Here is a 15314-nt window from a genome sequence, read left to right as displayed (position 1 = left end):
AAGATACCTGGTTTCAGCACTGAGGTGTATCGATTCGCTTCTGGGGGTGGCTAACATTGGAGTGTGTACTGACAATGTTGCTTGTACTAACAAGCTAACAAAAAATAAAAATATATAACACACACCTTATTAATATTTCACCATTACAACTCTGGCATAACATTAACACCTTGTAAACAGTTTTGATAGATTGTAAACATTAAGGTGGAGCTGAGGGAGGTTTAACGGTGAGAATTTCTTTTCTCAATTTCTCCTCTCGTGTGATTCACTTGAGTGTTTTATCTGCCTCATTTTTTTGTTGCAGTTACTAAAATGAGACTCGAAAAACGAATGGATGGAATCTCACATATATTGCAGTGGGCCCCACCCAGCATCTACACACGTGGACGATCCATCTATGTGGTCGGACCCCGCTTTTAGTTATACGGTCCGAGACCGAGGCTTTGCACAGTAAATAAGTTGTGGTCGGGCTAAGAGGTGAGCCCATGGTCCAGTGATCTAGACCATTGGTCTGCTGGGCCCAGGGAAATCTCCCGGATGAAAACCCACCTTTCCCTAGTATCTTAGGAATAGACTTTTGGAAAGAAGGAAAAATATAGAAAAATATAAAACAAAAATCCACATCCATCTAAAAAAGAGTCTCAAGATTGGTGGCTAGGATCTTCCAGTCTAGGGAGAGGTGTGGTTATATGTCGTCCCATTGAATTTAAAACAGTGGGAAGGAGGAACTTTTCAATGGCTCACGTCGTGAGTAAAAATGGCTTGACCCCCCCATAGGGTCAACTCGAACCCACGAGCACATACATCTGGACTAGAGTGCTCCTGAACAACCGTCTCATATCATTTTAAAGAGAGGACCTCTTCTTCCGTCGCAAGTACTCGAAGGTCTAAAAAGGGTAGATCAGATTTTTGCATCATCAACGGCTCGCGTTCACTATTGGTGATCAACCGTCAGGATCATCACTGAAGTGTGTGATTACTGGACTATAGTTCCACAAAATGGACGGTTCAAATCATGGGACCCTCCGAGCGATGCACTGCACAAGCTGGCGTGGCGATCTCAACGCAGGGCCGAACGAGCTCGTCCAAGGTAATCACGGATTTCCAATTTGCCGCGTTCAACAGAAAAAACCCCCCCTTCTCTCTTAGGGTTTTACAGGGAATGAATATATAGAAAAAGGAGGCAGAGAAGAAGAGCAAGAAAGGAGAAGACTGGTTAGTTTCGATGGAATTCTCTGATCAATGGAAATCTCTATGGTCCATCGCCTCCGTGTTTCCGGCACCTCTCCTCCTCGCCTCCTCAGAAACCTCCTCCTTCGGCCCTCTTCACTTCTACCCCACTCTCTCTCCTCCCACCATCCTCTTCTCTTCTCCATCTCTCTCCCCTCAAATCCCTCCCTCTCTCCACCCTTCCATCTTCCGCCGCTCCGTCCGCTCCTTCTTCGAATCCTCCAAAACCAGCTTCATCCCCTCCTCCCTCCTCAACTCCATCTCCCTCCCACCTTTAACAGGCCCCCAACCACCTCCCATCTCCCGCAACTCCCTCCATTCCATCCGTCGCCCCAACTCCGACCTCATCCTCTTCTTCTCCACCGGCCCCAACTCCGACTGCATTGGCTACGTCGTCTTCTCCCCCACCAACCAACAAATCTGGACTGACAAGGATGCTGATGTCTTCAAGCTCCAACTCCCCCTTGATCACCGCATCCTCATGATTTCAGCCATTGATGCTGCGACTGGTCCGTCGATGTCGGGTAATTCTGTCACGGAAGGGTTCTTGTTGGTCTGCACTCTTTACTCTGTTCATTGGATTAAGGTTGAGACTAGGGTTTCCAGTTCCAATCATCTGGACAGACCCATTCTAGTTCACCTGGCTTCTGTGGAATTTAAAGTCTGTGTCTTGCAAGCTTGTTGGAATCCACACATGCAAGAAGAGAGCATGGTTCTGTTAGAGAGTGGTGAATTGCGTCTGTTCGATCTGAGTCAATGTCTTGGGGTATCTCGATTGCCGGTGAAGTTGCGTGGAACTCGGGTTAAAGTTTCGGAGAGCGATTTGGCTGCAGGTAGCTTGGATTCGGGGAAGGGTGATTGGTTGAGCTGCGAATTCAGCTGGCATCCTCGAATTTTGATTGTTGCTTGCTCTACTGCTGTTTACTTGGTAGATTTAAGGTTTGAGCAAAGCAGCGTGACAGTCCTGGCAAAGATTGAAATGTGCGATTCAATTCAGGTCCACTCATTGCAGACGGACCGTTTTATCGCACTTTGCAAGGCAAGTTTTGACGATTTCTATTTTTCGGTGGCTACAAAATACAATCTGCTACTTTTTGATACACGGCAGCCATTAATGCCTGTCTTGAAATGGGATCACAATCTCAATAGCCCGTGTTACATCGATATGCACAGATTGTCAGAGCTGAGGCCGTCGATGGAGGATGGTGCATTCAAGTCTTCTTCTGAATTTGGTTTTGCCATTCTGGCAGGGTCTTTTTGGAACTGTGAGTTTAGTCTCTTCTTCTATGGCCCTCCTCTACCAGCATCAGGTGCATCGATTGCGTCTAAAATCTCAAAACTAGGCAATTCGCTGTATGCATGGGACCTTCCCTCAGCTCTCTCATTATCAGGGCGTGAATGCCGCTGTGGCAACTGCCTTGTAAGAGAGGACTTCTCCAAGGCCATGCTTCCGGTTGGTGTTGATTGGCAGCTGAAGAAAGAAATGGTGTTGGGATTTTGTATCCTCCCTGAATATCTCTTTTTGCCAAAGCCTGCATGTGGTTTGGAGAATGCTCCTGAAGATAATGGTCTTGGCGGGTTCACCTTGATTAGGCTCATGTCATCTGGAAAGCTCGAATTGCAGAGGTATCGAGCATCATGTGATTTTGTGGGTATAAAATGTGACAGGAAAGAAGCTTCATTACACTTTGAAGATTCTTTGCTGTACTCTTGGGATCAGGAAGACGATGCTCCTACTAAATGTCATTATCTGAAGTTGGACAATCTCTCTGGACACCTCAATGGAAATCTTGCTGACGTCTTGGCCTCAAAGATGCAGAACCATCATTTAAACCGTGCTGGAACTGAACAAGGCGACACCCGCAAGATATCTTATACTCGGGATGCAAGGGAACTTATACGTGATAGGTTGAAGGTTGCCGGTGTCGACCCAATTGGGTCATTTCCTGCAACTGTTGATGTTCTGAGTAGCATCAACTTTCCCACGAGCATACATGAAATCGCATCCAGTAGAATATGGTCAGGTTTGCAGTTGGATCTTTTACAGATGGCATTTTTCAAGCATTTGGATCTTCTCATGTGTCAAACGGACAGGTGGGTGGAATTCCTTGATGTTCCTGGCTTTCCTCCTGGGCAGATGCCACCATTTTTCTTGAGGAAACCATCCAGAAGAAGTGAGAAATGGCCATGCAAAGCAGAGCAAGGAGATACTCTTGCTGGCCCAGTCCTTCCTCTTACTGTGTTGCTTACCCTTCATCAAATCAGTATGGGCAGTACTTTTGGCCCGAAAGGTGGAGTGGATGGATTTTCAATGGAGACGGAATTGACCAATCACTGCAATGAATTCATTAACATGGCTAATGATTTGTTATCATGTGATGACACCCATTCTGTCTCCCTTGCTAGTGACAATGAGAAGTGGGTTGCTTCTCAAGAGGTGCAATGTCAGAAAACCTTTTTCTTCTATGAACCCAAGGCACATTTAGATGCTGGCACAATGTGCCATGAAAAGAACAACACTGCTGAGCGCTCGGTAAAGGAAGAGTCCAATCAGACAGACAGAGTGTCACTGCCTCACTTGGTGCCAGGATCCACTGTTGAAGACAAGAAATTCACAACTTTTGTTTCTCGGATACAATACAAAGCATCTTCTCCAAATGATGGGCAGGAGAATATTGGGTTGGAAATGTTTGATGATCTAAGCCCGGTGCAGTTGAAGTTTGATTCACCTGCAATGAACTTTGGCCCAGAGGAGCTCAATGTTTATAAATGCTTGAAGAGACAGTTTTCGAAATGGCAAGAGAGTTTCAAGCCATATGAAGATTTCTGTACTTCAAATAAGATTCCTAAGCAAACATAGGGATTTCTTGAGTTGAAAACAATAGCCCTTATCCCTGGCATGCCATGAATCTGGAGTCTCAAGAATGCACTTTCACAAAGCTACAAAAATTGCTGCTCCTGCTTTGTAGTCAGTAGTCACACTATTTGTATATGCATCCCAAGCAATCCCCTTCTACTTTGTATCTCTGCCACTTCTAATAGGTCAGATTTGCTGACTGTGATGATGCTTGTTAGTTGGATGTAGTTTTATTAGCAGCAAGTCAAAAGGGTTTTCTTTATTTTTATTAGAGGTGTGCATGCGTGCGTGCAGTAGTCCCAGTTCAGAATAAGATGTGTAGTTTTAGACCCTCATAAAATGTTGTTCTTTACTTCTACAGCAGAAGATCAAGGGGCTCATGGGAGATGTTCCATACTCTATGCGATCTCTTCCTTCAAACTTCTAGAGGTACTGCATCTTCATCTCTCAACCTTCTTCTATTTCTATCTTCCTCTCTTTTTAGTCTCTCCTTCTCCTTGTTAGATTTGCTTTCTAACCCTAGTTTATTTGGTGGTTGTCATTTCTTAAATTCTTGCACAAAATTGCTTTTATTTGGGTAATGCGAACGGATAGAAGGTCAGTGCTTAATGTACTTCATTTTTTCCCCACATTCTATTTTTCCAAGTTTCCATGGTTAACTTAAGTTGTATTGTCATCGTTTTCCTTATTATTATTATTCTTGTCATTATTATTATTACTACATGTTTTAACACGAGGTTCAATTTTAGTTTCATGCTGTTTTCAAATTTTCCTTGAAAATTTCATATGCGCTTAATTTTTCCTGCTTGTACTTCTTTATTATTTTCTTCCTCTCCTTTTCTGCAATTTATCTAGTCTTCTTTGTTTTTTATTTTATTTTTTGTGATCTACATGAAGGAGGGAGGGCAAGTTTTGGTTTTGAAGTTTTGCATCGGCCACATGGTACATGATTACAGTTACTTATGCGTATGAATTGCTTAACTTCTATATATAACTTGTGTTGATCTAATGATGGATATTAGAATTCATAAACCTTTCATCTCATGCACTAAGAAAGAGACATTGAATTTTATCTCCAGCAAGTGTTTTGTAGACCAGATGAGTCTTTTGACAATGTCGAATTCAATTGGAAACATTGGCTCGCACTATTGCAATTGTTTCCATTACACGGCCAACTTAAAATGAATGCAATTGCAATTTGGGACTGTCCCGGCTTAGCTATCACAATCCAAGTCAGTTGTATATCCAAACGCATTCTTACTTTGTCTATATATGCATATGCGTTTTCAGGTCTATAAACTTTTGATTTGCTCCAATGAGCAAGTCTTTGTTTGGTTTTTCATGGAATGCTTTTGTCACATTTCACCCAGGTATAGGAATAAACCAGTAGTTACAATGGCGATGCTTGATTTTTTTGAAGAAAATAATTGCTTCCATCTTAGTTTTGGTGCATGGTCAAAATCTTTTTATCGAAAAACTGTTATAAATTGGGTACCATATTCATCATCTTGATTGATACAAATGGAAAATTTTATTGCAAATAATTTTAGTGGTCATTTGATCTTTGAATCATGAACTAACCTGCAAACCGGGTAGTCATAGTTCAGGTGTAATTCCTCCAGTTATTAATCTGCCATAGTAATTGCATTTCATCACGTGCCGAATCCTACGTATTCTCTCATAATCTTGCCATCTAATATCTTCATTACCTGGAATCCCTGCCATATTTTCTACTCACAAGTCACAATTCTAAGCAAGTATCGCCAAACTCTCCTTGTATTAAACCAACTCGTGGGCCATAGCTGTCTAGTGACTCAAGTCGTCTACCCCAAGCTAGCCCCGAAGCCCCAAGCTCCTACTAAAATATAAATATATAATGTTAAAACAACATTATCTTAAACAAATACAAACTAGAAATTGAAATTGAAATTCGGATGAATAGTGCCTGGCCGATCTGGGACCACTCTAATGCCCCCAAAATGATCTGAATTTTTTGTAATCTGTGGGATTCATCCCACTAATGCATATCCATTTGGCACTATTTGCCTTAAGAAATTTGAGGAAAAATTAAAATTAAATTCGGATGAATAATGTTAGGTTGATTTGGGAACACTTAAATACCCCCAACGCCTGAAATTTATGCTATCTGTGGGACTCATCCCACTAATGTATATCTCTAATCATTTGACACAATTTCCCTCAAGAAATTTGAGAAAAAAAAATTAAAATTGAATTCGAACGAATATTGTTAGGCCGATTTGGGTACATTAGAATGCCCCCAAAACAATCGAAATTCATGCAATATGTGAACCCACTAACACATATCCCTAACTATTTGACACCACCCCCCTTAAGAAATTCAAGAAAAAAAAAAATAGATAAATAGTGTTGGGGCGATGTTGTTACACTTGGACGGCCCTTAAATGGCATGAAATTCATGTAATCTATGGGATTCATCCCACTAATGCATATACTTTGCATTTGATAAAAATCCCCTCAGATATTTGAGGAGAAAGTGCCACTATTCATCTAAAAAATAACCTATAATTCCCAAAAATATCAAAAAATAGAAAAAGAAATGAAGAACATTGATTTAGTGTGTGCATATTTAGATTTAAACTTCATACATGTAATTGAACAATCTACACTCCAAACATTTTGCAAAAGATAAAACTTTTAAAAAGTTGCTGGAAATTATATAAAAACTAGCAAAAATACAAAAGAAAAGAAAAGAAAAGAAAAATTATATAAAGTGGCAAAATCGAACACAATTCTAGCAAGATTGGTCGATTTGGTAATATAATGTTGAATCAATACATTTGCAGCAAGAAAAGCTTACCTTTTTTCTTTTTTCTTTTTTTTCTTTTTTTTTTTTTTTGTCGAAAGGAGAAAATTTTATTAGAAGAATTTTTGTTTCTGTGATGGAGGCCCTTAGAAAAATGTTAGAGAAAGGAGAAGAGATAGGTCTGGTGGAAGGATTTGGGGTAGATAAATTAAAATTTCAGATTTCGTATTTACAATATGCAGATGAACACTTCTATTTTGTAAGGAAAATAGTTTTAAAGTGCAGAATCTTAGGTCGATTGTAGTTTCTTTCGAGGCAGTTTCCGGGTTGAAGGTGAATATTAGCAAATAGCAAAAGCGAGATTCTTGGAGTTGGGATCTCTAAAGAAGATACAAAATTTTTCTCGTCCATTTTTGGTTGGATCTTTTCTGACTTACCTCAACCTTCCATTGTGTATAGGCAAACCAACAAGGCACATGTGGGATATTGTTGTCGAGTGATGTGATCGGAAGATATCCAAATGGAAATTGAGTTATCTATCTGTAGGTGGGAGAATGATTATGATAAATACTATGTCTAATCTTGCAGTCTATTTTATGTCATTATTCAAGTGTCTAAAATCAGCGTTGAATACTTTCGAAAGATGAAGAAGGGATTTTTTTAAATGGAAAGGATTGGAAGAGAAACATAAGTTTCATCTCATGAAGTGGGAAGATGTATGCAAACCGAGGGATCAAGGAGGAGCAGGATTGAGGAAATTAGAGGAAATGAATCTAGGGTTGCTAGGAAAATGGGTGTGGAGGTTTGGGATAGAGGGTGGAGCTCGATGGAGGGAGATGATAGAAAGGAAATATGGGGTGGATGAGAGTGGGTGGTGGACAAAACCTTCTTTGTATCGTGCCTCTTATTTATGGAAGTTGGTGGCGTCCCTAAAACAAAGGGTGTGGGAAGTGATAGGTTTTGAGTTGGGGAATGGGAAAGACATTTGCTTTTGGGAGGATAGGTGGTTAGGGTAGACTGCATTGGCAACCAACTTCCCAAGATTGGCAGGGTTAGCTAAGGTGCCAAATATGAAGGTTTCTAGTTGTTTCTCACGGAGGGGTGATAAAGTCATTTGGGCTCCCCCTTGTACAAGCCATCTCCGAGATGAAGAAATCGAAGATTTTATTAGGCTTCTCCAACTATTGGCAGAGGCTTCTCTGGTTTCTTCAAACACGGATTCGCTAAGATGGTTAAAAGATAAAGCAGGATTTTTTTCAGTTAAATTATTGTATTGGTTTCTAACCGAGGGTGAGGGAAACGTGGGGATATCTTCGATGACATACGTACGACAATACGGGGTTGTTGTTTTTGGATGGCTAGTTGGAAGGAACAAGGTGCTAACAATTGATAATCTTTGTAAGTGAAACATGGTTCTTCTAAATGTATGTTTCCTTTGTCTCCAAGATGCAGAATCAGTGAATCATTTGTTCTTACTATGTCCTTTTGCAAGGGAGGTTGGAACCATTTCTTTTAGCTATTTGGGGTTCTTCGGGTGCTTCCTGCCCCTATAGACGATTTCCTGCTAACTTGGCATGGAGGGGTTATAGGGAACTCAAAGAAAAAGACATGGTGATTGACTCGTCTAGCAGGTCTTTGGGCATTATGGTTAGAAAGAAATGGTCGATGTTTCAAGAACAAGAGCGAGAAAGCGATATATGTTTTTAGGAGGGATCGAATAGTTTGTTGCAACTCTTGTTGGGGTGCAAATAGCGTTGCGTTTATTGGGTTTCTAATATTCTTTTGTACATATTGGCTTTTTGTCTTTTAATGAAATTACTACTTTAAAAAAAAAAAAAAAGGAAAAAAAAGAAACAGAAGCAACAGAGAAAAAAAGCTGCAGAACCAAAACAAAAGGCACCAGAAAACAAAGAGAAGAAAAGAAAAAAGAGAACAAAAGAAGAAAAAGAAATGAAAAAAATATACAACAACCCTGGCCCATGGCAGGAGCAACCCGAAAGTCCAATAAATCTAGTGGGCTTAAATTGCACTAAGTTTTCAATTTTCTCCAAGTTTGGCCCTGAATCTTTGATTCTTTGAAAATGTCTTAAAATTTGTGCATTAATTTAAAAAATTGCACAAATCTAGTTGAAAATACCTTAAAAACAGTCTCAAGAAGCAAAAATATCAAAAAGAGGGAGAAATTGGTGGAAAAATGAAAAACAACTTCCTTTTGGGGACTTATATATATGGGCCATTACACATCCTTCATAATGGACTGTTACAGGCCAGTTATATCTGATAGTTTTTTGGCACAGGAATGGCCTGTGTCATTACCATTGTGTTACTCATTTTGCATACCTTGATCCAAACACTCCCACCTTTGGTGGACCTGGATACCACCACATGCGTGCTATCGGATCGAGATGCACTGATCTTCCACCAGAACTCATCATCCAGTAAAAATATTTTAACTGAGAATGATCTTGCTTTTATTTCTTTCCATCGCCATCTATGGTTAGATATTGCAAAATTGCGCATCTGGTCTTAGTGCCTGGCAGAATCTTCTCTCTCCTTATCTATGAAGTTCCTACAGAATGTAGGATATCATGGCATCACGCCCCTAATAGTTCTCCCTTGTAGCTAGATATTCTGTCAAACCTGTCCCAATCCAAATAAATAGATCTTTCATAGAGCCATGCATCTTCCTTGAACCTAATCACCTTCTTCACCCACAACAAGGTATACACCTTTTCTAAATTCAAGGTATACTCCCATCACTACCTTCAAAATACTTGGGGCTCTATACAACGAAGAGTTTTAGGTATACCATCCTCCCTGCTACAATTGATATTTGCATGATATGGTTTGTTTCCAGAGGCTATTATCTTCCATGCCAAATCTCCAAATCCATTTTCCTAGCAGTGCGGTCTTCATCGCTTGATATTTTTAATTCCCATCCCTCCAAATCCTGTGGTTTGCACACCTCATTCTGACCAAGCAAGTGTACTTTTTCTTTTCTTACATACTTCTCTGACACCCTGGCACTTGATAGTCTGCTGTACAGTGGAACTTATTCCCCATTCCTGATAGTGTTTAAATATTGGGGATGGTTCTGGATTCCATTCAAATGGCTTAAGAGGAATTCCCCTAGTCTTGGTTTATGAGGTGGAAATGGAGGTGGAAAAGCGAGAATTTTGAGATTTGCTTGCTACCGTTGTAGTAAGACCATTGCAGAAATTCAAGCTTTCTTGGGCAGGCTGAAAGCTTGCAAGGCAAGACAGTAGCAGAAATCTGAGCTTTGTTGGAAACTTGTAAGGCAAAATAATTGAAAGTGATTTAAAATTTTTAGTTGATGTGTGCTCTAAAGGGGATGTATGACCTTAGTCTTGGGAGTGTTTCTTTTATGGTGTATCGTAAATTCGTAATGGCTGTTACGGGGCCGTGAAAGCCGTTACGTGAAAGTAATGGTGGCAACCGTTACACGTTATGGGGTCGTAATGGCCATTATAGGAAAAAAAGAAAAAAGACTTGTAACGGCTGTTACAGCCCCCTTAACAGCTCGTTACGCCTCCCATAAAGGCTGTAATGGTCCATTGCAGGGCCAATACAGGGTTTTTGGGTTTTTTTTTTTTTCTATAAAAGAAAGAGACTGTAGCGGCCATTATTACAGCCCGTATCATAAAGGTAACATTACCATTAAGGAATACATTGGTAACTTTATAACAGAAGCTTTAGTCAATTTTGTTTGTGATTCCGGCATAATCATTTTTTTAACACTTACCATTGGAGATGCCTTGTTTGCTGATAGGTCAGCGGTTTTTAATATCAGAATCAAGTGATTCTATGTTTTGTTGGGAAGGATTGGCTCTTATTGTTCTTGGGGTTCGAGGGGTAAGGTCCAGTCTCCTCATTTGCATCTCTCTCTCTCTCTCTCTCTCTCTCTCTCTCTCGTTATTGGTAGTGAAATTAGTGAATTAGTGTGTGCATGTTTAGTGGAGTATGGAATGCATTTTCATTCGTCTTTATAAAAGTGAGGAGGGGCATTAATTAAAAAAAAAAAAGTGAGAAGAGGCTGTCCTCCCAACCCTCGCTCATATTCTCCCTCCCTCCCTCCCTTGCACTCATTTTTATTTGACTAGAAACTCATCCAAGGAATCTTTATTTGACTCAACTTGGTAGTTTATAATTAAATTAGAAATATTTATAGTAGTAAATGTCAAGTTAATATAGAATTGATCACCTACAGTTGGTTGTATGCTAACTTCTAATGCAGTACATCTTTCCCACCAATATGCCACTTGTGTAGGACATCTCTGCCACGAAAATGTTAGGCCCAATGAACAAAGATCACCTGGTTCAAAAATCAGGCCGGTCTGCATATCAGGTGGGCCACACTGTTGAAAACGGTGGACAATTAATGGTCGGACTCAGCATACAAGTGTAGCCCACTTATTGTGTAAGAACTTTATTTTTTGAGAGGTGCGACCTCCATGATAAGACCTACCATTTGCATACTGCGGATGTCCTACTCAAGTGGCCTGACAGTGGGAAAGAGTTGGATGCTACCTGTCTTTCATGGAATCTGGTGAGTTCCATGTCCCGTCACTGAATTCTGAAACTGTGAGTACCCCATAAAAGGCCCACCAACTGGATCACCCTCGGTTGGGGTAACATGGGAATGCTTATTAATCCCCTCTCTCTCTCTCTCTCTCTCTTTTCTTTTCTTTTTTTAATGTGTAGCTGCCACTGCAAAATTGGGATGCAGATGCGATATGGGGATCTTACCTGTTGTGGTTCAGATACTTCAGCCAAGCAGTGGAGCATTGTCTATCTGTACTCTGCTGGGGATGGTTGTCCTCTTCTGCTCTTAATAGCTGGACTCCCCAAACACAGAAGCCTGCCCAGTTGGATTTCCTTATAGATTGCAGTATTACTCCTTCCTGATAGATTGCAGTATTACTACAGGCACGGTTAAAAAACATGGCCGAGTGATGATTCACCTGTGTGTGGCCTTTTAATTCTGAAGCATCAAGCATGTTGATTTTTTTTGGTTATTGTAATGATCGGTAATTTGTTACCAGACCCCAAATTACTGGAAGAAAGGCTAAGATGATGATGTAGATTACCTGTAATTTGTGTTATTTTTCTGATTGGTTTTTCATCAGTTTGTTTTCGACTGTTGGTGAAATGTCTTTACACCGTGGATGATAAGGAAAGTCTGCAGCTCCAAATTTAGGCAGATTCAGAACTAAATTGGACCACACCATCAGGTATGGTGGGATTGAACACCACCATTGAAACTTTCTTAGGGTACACACAAGTTTTAGATTAAGCTGCCATTCATGCTCTTACAAACCATTTAGATGGAATGTAAACCCATTGATGGGCCTAAAAAGGTTTCAGTTGGCATTTTCATTTTCTTGTGGTATAGCTCATTTGAATTTTTCAATATGCACTCATCTCCTAACATGTTCTTGTAAAACCAATGTAGAGCGGATGTTGCACAAACATCGCAAGGAACCGCAAAGCTATTACCATGCCTTGAAATGCCAATCTGTGATTGAATTAAAAAATAATAATCCAAAATTAGAATTCATTGGCATGAATGGCAAAATAAAAGTATTTAATGATATAAGAGAATTGATATACATTTATTAAATAAAGTTCAAATGTTGGAGGTGTGATTTTAGCTTGAATGATGAGGTATCATATATAATTCATACATCAGTCTATATGGCAATGATAAGCATAACAAATGATATGACTCAAGTGATGTTGAACAAGGCCAAAGACAGTATGGAACAAAATTTCAAAATTCCTAATAGTCCAGGCCCTATAAAATTTTCAACACCATTCACTGAAGACATTTGTCGGCCTAATCACTTTGATACCAGTGGAATTGCCAAAAAAAAATGACAATTGTAAAAATTTCAAAAATTGAAATTACTTTGAAATGTGAAACCACGGTCATTTTCCTCACTGCATGGAAACATGCATAAAGATTATTAAAAAAAAAAAAAAAACTACTGAAAATATGAATTCTCAATCACATGAGGAAAGAAAATACTCTGCTTACTATGAGACCTTTTAATATGGTAGGCTAGGGTTCTACAAGGGAATAGAAATGGTTAAGGTTGGAAGGAGAGAGAAGTGTCTTAAAGTTCAACCCTTCACTTATATTTGTAAACATTCATTGTAGAGAAATTTCAATTAGAGATCAACTCTAGAATCCCTTCTCTATTGTAATAATAAGATATACCCAATCATTACTCTCCTAATTAGAAAAGCCAACCTACACACTTCAGTAAATGAGATTGTAATCCTTCTTTGGAAATAATATCGTATTAAATTCACAAATGGACCAGAAACAATTCGTCCCCATCTCCTAATGTTGTTTTAGACCAATAATCTAATCATACTCAATCTAACATGCTTGATTTAATATGTGCACACGCACAAATCATAATGCTTTGATCGTGACATACATTTACCTGCTTTTGAAATTGAATGTGTTTTATATTTGCAAACTTAATTGATCAAAACTCATTTTAAATAATAATTTAATAATATATGAACTGTTAAAAAAAAAAAAAAATTTGCAATAAAATACATCTGTTTGTCTGATCAGATGCCTTAGATAAATCTCATGTGCTTCATCATTTCTCTGTGATCATCTATAATCTTCCTTCAACCCATCTTTGACTCATTTTGATTTGGCTGCTTTTCTAACATGCTTTTGACCTAGCAGAATCTGTGCACATGACCTTGACAATGCACACCGAAGTAACATCTTCTTATCTTAATCTTGCCACATAGCATTGAGTAACGAAGATACAAGAGTCACATACAAGACTAGCATACTTATACAAGGGTTAAATTGGAATCAATACATCACTTACAAGTAATTGGTCTTGTTGCAAATGTGGCTCAATTTATACATAATTAACAATCAAACATTTGTTGTCTACGTGATCACCACTTGGGATCCAATTAATCAAATAATAATAAATCCCTGCTACAATACATAGTATTACATGATTTGACCAAGTACGGAGCTGATTTGTGTGAGATCTCATTTTGATTATCTTGTAAATCAAGGTAAAAGTATATCTAATATGTATATGTATCTTAAAATGCATTATCCCTATTGTGCATACATGCACAATAATTTATACCATGTGAGAAGTGGACCAACCCTTTAATAGGTGAATATCGACTATTTCTCATTACGATGGCCAATCTAAATATCTATGTATATACATCATCATGAAAAGTCATATCATATGAATGCAAACATAAAATAATGTGTGCGTGTGTAACAATGTGATGGGCCTCATAAAGTTTAACACAGCCCATGTCAACTTCTCCTCCTCAGTGTAGCCACCAGAAATATCGTGTGTAAAACACACAAGCCGAGCTCTGTGGGTCCACCATGTGGCACATGTAATATCTACTTTATTCATAAGGTGAGAACTATTATTCGAATGGTACAAAAGACAAGTCCAATTAAAAGCTCATACGGGTCACACCAATGGAAATGATATAAATTTGCTAGGAAACATCCACTATTTGTGGTCCATATGGGTCACACCAACGGAAAGGATATAAATTTGCTAGGAAACACCCACTACTTGTGGCCCATCTGAGTTTTTTTTTTTATTATTATTATCATGTTCAATTTTGCATATCCTCTTCCTCCGGGTGATTTAATCTGAATAACAGGATTGCTGATAGATACACCACATGAGACCCCACATACTAACCTATGATTGCATCCCATTCCGTAAACAAAACAAAGGACAGATTATGGAATTGCTGTGGGGCCACCATGATGTATGTGACACATTAACTCAGTTCATCATCTATGGCCCCATCACGATGTTTATATGTCAACTAACCTGTACATAAGGTCATCTCACTGGGGACCTCAGGAGGTATTGGGAGGCGTCCCCCTCCTCACACTTTCATGTAGCATGGCCTACTTGACTTTTCGGAGAAGTTTACTTTTGGGCTTGCCTTCTAATATGGACCGGCTTAAATGAAGGATGAAGGGGCCTCCACACCCATCACAGTGAGCCCCAACTAGCTTTTCTTTCGCGCACTCCCTACACTTACATGTGGTATGGCTTACTTGAGTTTTGGATGAACTTTCCTTTTCAGTTCATGTTCTAATATAAACAGGCTAAAATGATAGACCATTCGAGTGGACGCCACAACCATCACAGTGGCCTGAGATTCTTAGTAGGCTAGTCACCCTAGGTTTATGGGGTTGGAACTACCTGGGTCCACTAAGATGTCCATGAGAAACATACTTCTCTAACTCGTGTTAGGACATGAACCACAAAATTAGGCAGCTCCGAAACTTAAGCGGGGGATCACGTTATAAGAAACAATGGAGATGGAAATGGCCACCATTGAAACTCTCTTGGGGGCATCGACATATTTATATGCCATCCAAAC

At 39.5% G+C, this 15314-nt stretch overlaps 2 protein-coding genes across 4 annotated transcripts; both read left to right on the top strand.

Annotated features, from left to right (window-relative positions):
* The first annotated feature begins 955 nt into the window (after positions 1-955).
* Positions 956-4169, top strand: LOC131241325 (uncharacterized). Its single transcript, XM_058240126.1, has one exon. It carries the CDS (start codon positions 1226-1228, stop codon positions 4088-4090), a length of 2865 nt encoding a protein of 954 aa, XP_058096109.1. The 5' UTR covers positions 956-1225; the 3' UTR covers positions 4091-4169.
* A 169-nt stretch (positions 4170-4338) lies between these two features.
* Positions 4339-12018, top strand: LOC131241326 (uncharacterized). 3 transcript variants are annotated; one of them, XM_058240127.1, is made up of 5 exons: positions 4345-4361; positions 4449-4516; positions 4985-5029; positions 10663-10745; positions 11620-12018. In XM_058240127.1, exons 2-5 carry the CDS (start codon positions 4474-4476, stop codon positions 11773-11775), a joined length of 327 nt encoding a protein of 108 aa, XP_058096110.1. In that variant the 5' UTR covers positions 4345-4361; positions 4449-4473; the 3' UTR covers positions 11776-12018. The 3 variants fall into 3 exon arrangements, 2 of the variants coding, with proteins under 2 accessions (XP_058096111.1, XP_058096110.1); XM_058240128.1 differs by lacking the exon at positions 4985-5029 and having other exon boundaries at positions 4339-4361; XR_009168994.1 differs by lacking the exons at positions 4345-4361; positions 4449-4516; positions 4985-5029 and having other exon boundaries at positions 5036-10745; positions 11595-11763.
* Positions 12019-15314: the final 3296 nt, after the last annotated feature.

The sequence above is a fragment of the Magnolia sinica genome, chromosome 3 (assembly GCF_029962835.1).
Source record: "Magnolia sinica isolate HGM2019 chromosome 3, MsV1, whole genome shotgun sequence".
NCBI classification, from domain to species: Eukaryota; Viridiplantae; Streptophyta; class Magnoliopsida; order Magnoliales; family Magnoliaceae; genus Magnolia; species Magnolia sinica.
Note: the sequence above shows the minus strand (reverse complement) of the source record. Positions and strands in the feature narration are given on the sequence as shown.

What these genes read in the sequence shown, in the direction of transcription:
- LOC131241326 (XM_058240127.1), top strand. Translation starts at nt 4,474, where the DNA reads ATGTTCCATACTCTATGCGATCTCTTCCTTCAAACTTCTAGAG. An exon ending in CTTCCTTCAAACTTCTAGAG is followed by an intron (nt 4,517 to 4,984) that starts GTACTGCATCTT and finishes ATCTACATGAAG; the next exon opens with GAGGGAGGGCAAGTTTTGGT. An exon ending in TTGTTCTTGGGGTTCGAGGG is followed by an intron (nt 10,746 to 11,619) that starts GTAAGGTCCAGT and finishes ATTGGGATGCAG; the next exon opens with ATGCGATATGGGGATCTTAC.
- LOC131241325 (XM_058240126.1), top strand. Translation starts at nt 1,226, where the DNA reads ATGGAATTCTCTGATCAATGGAAATCTCTATGGTCCATCGCCTCCGTG.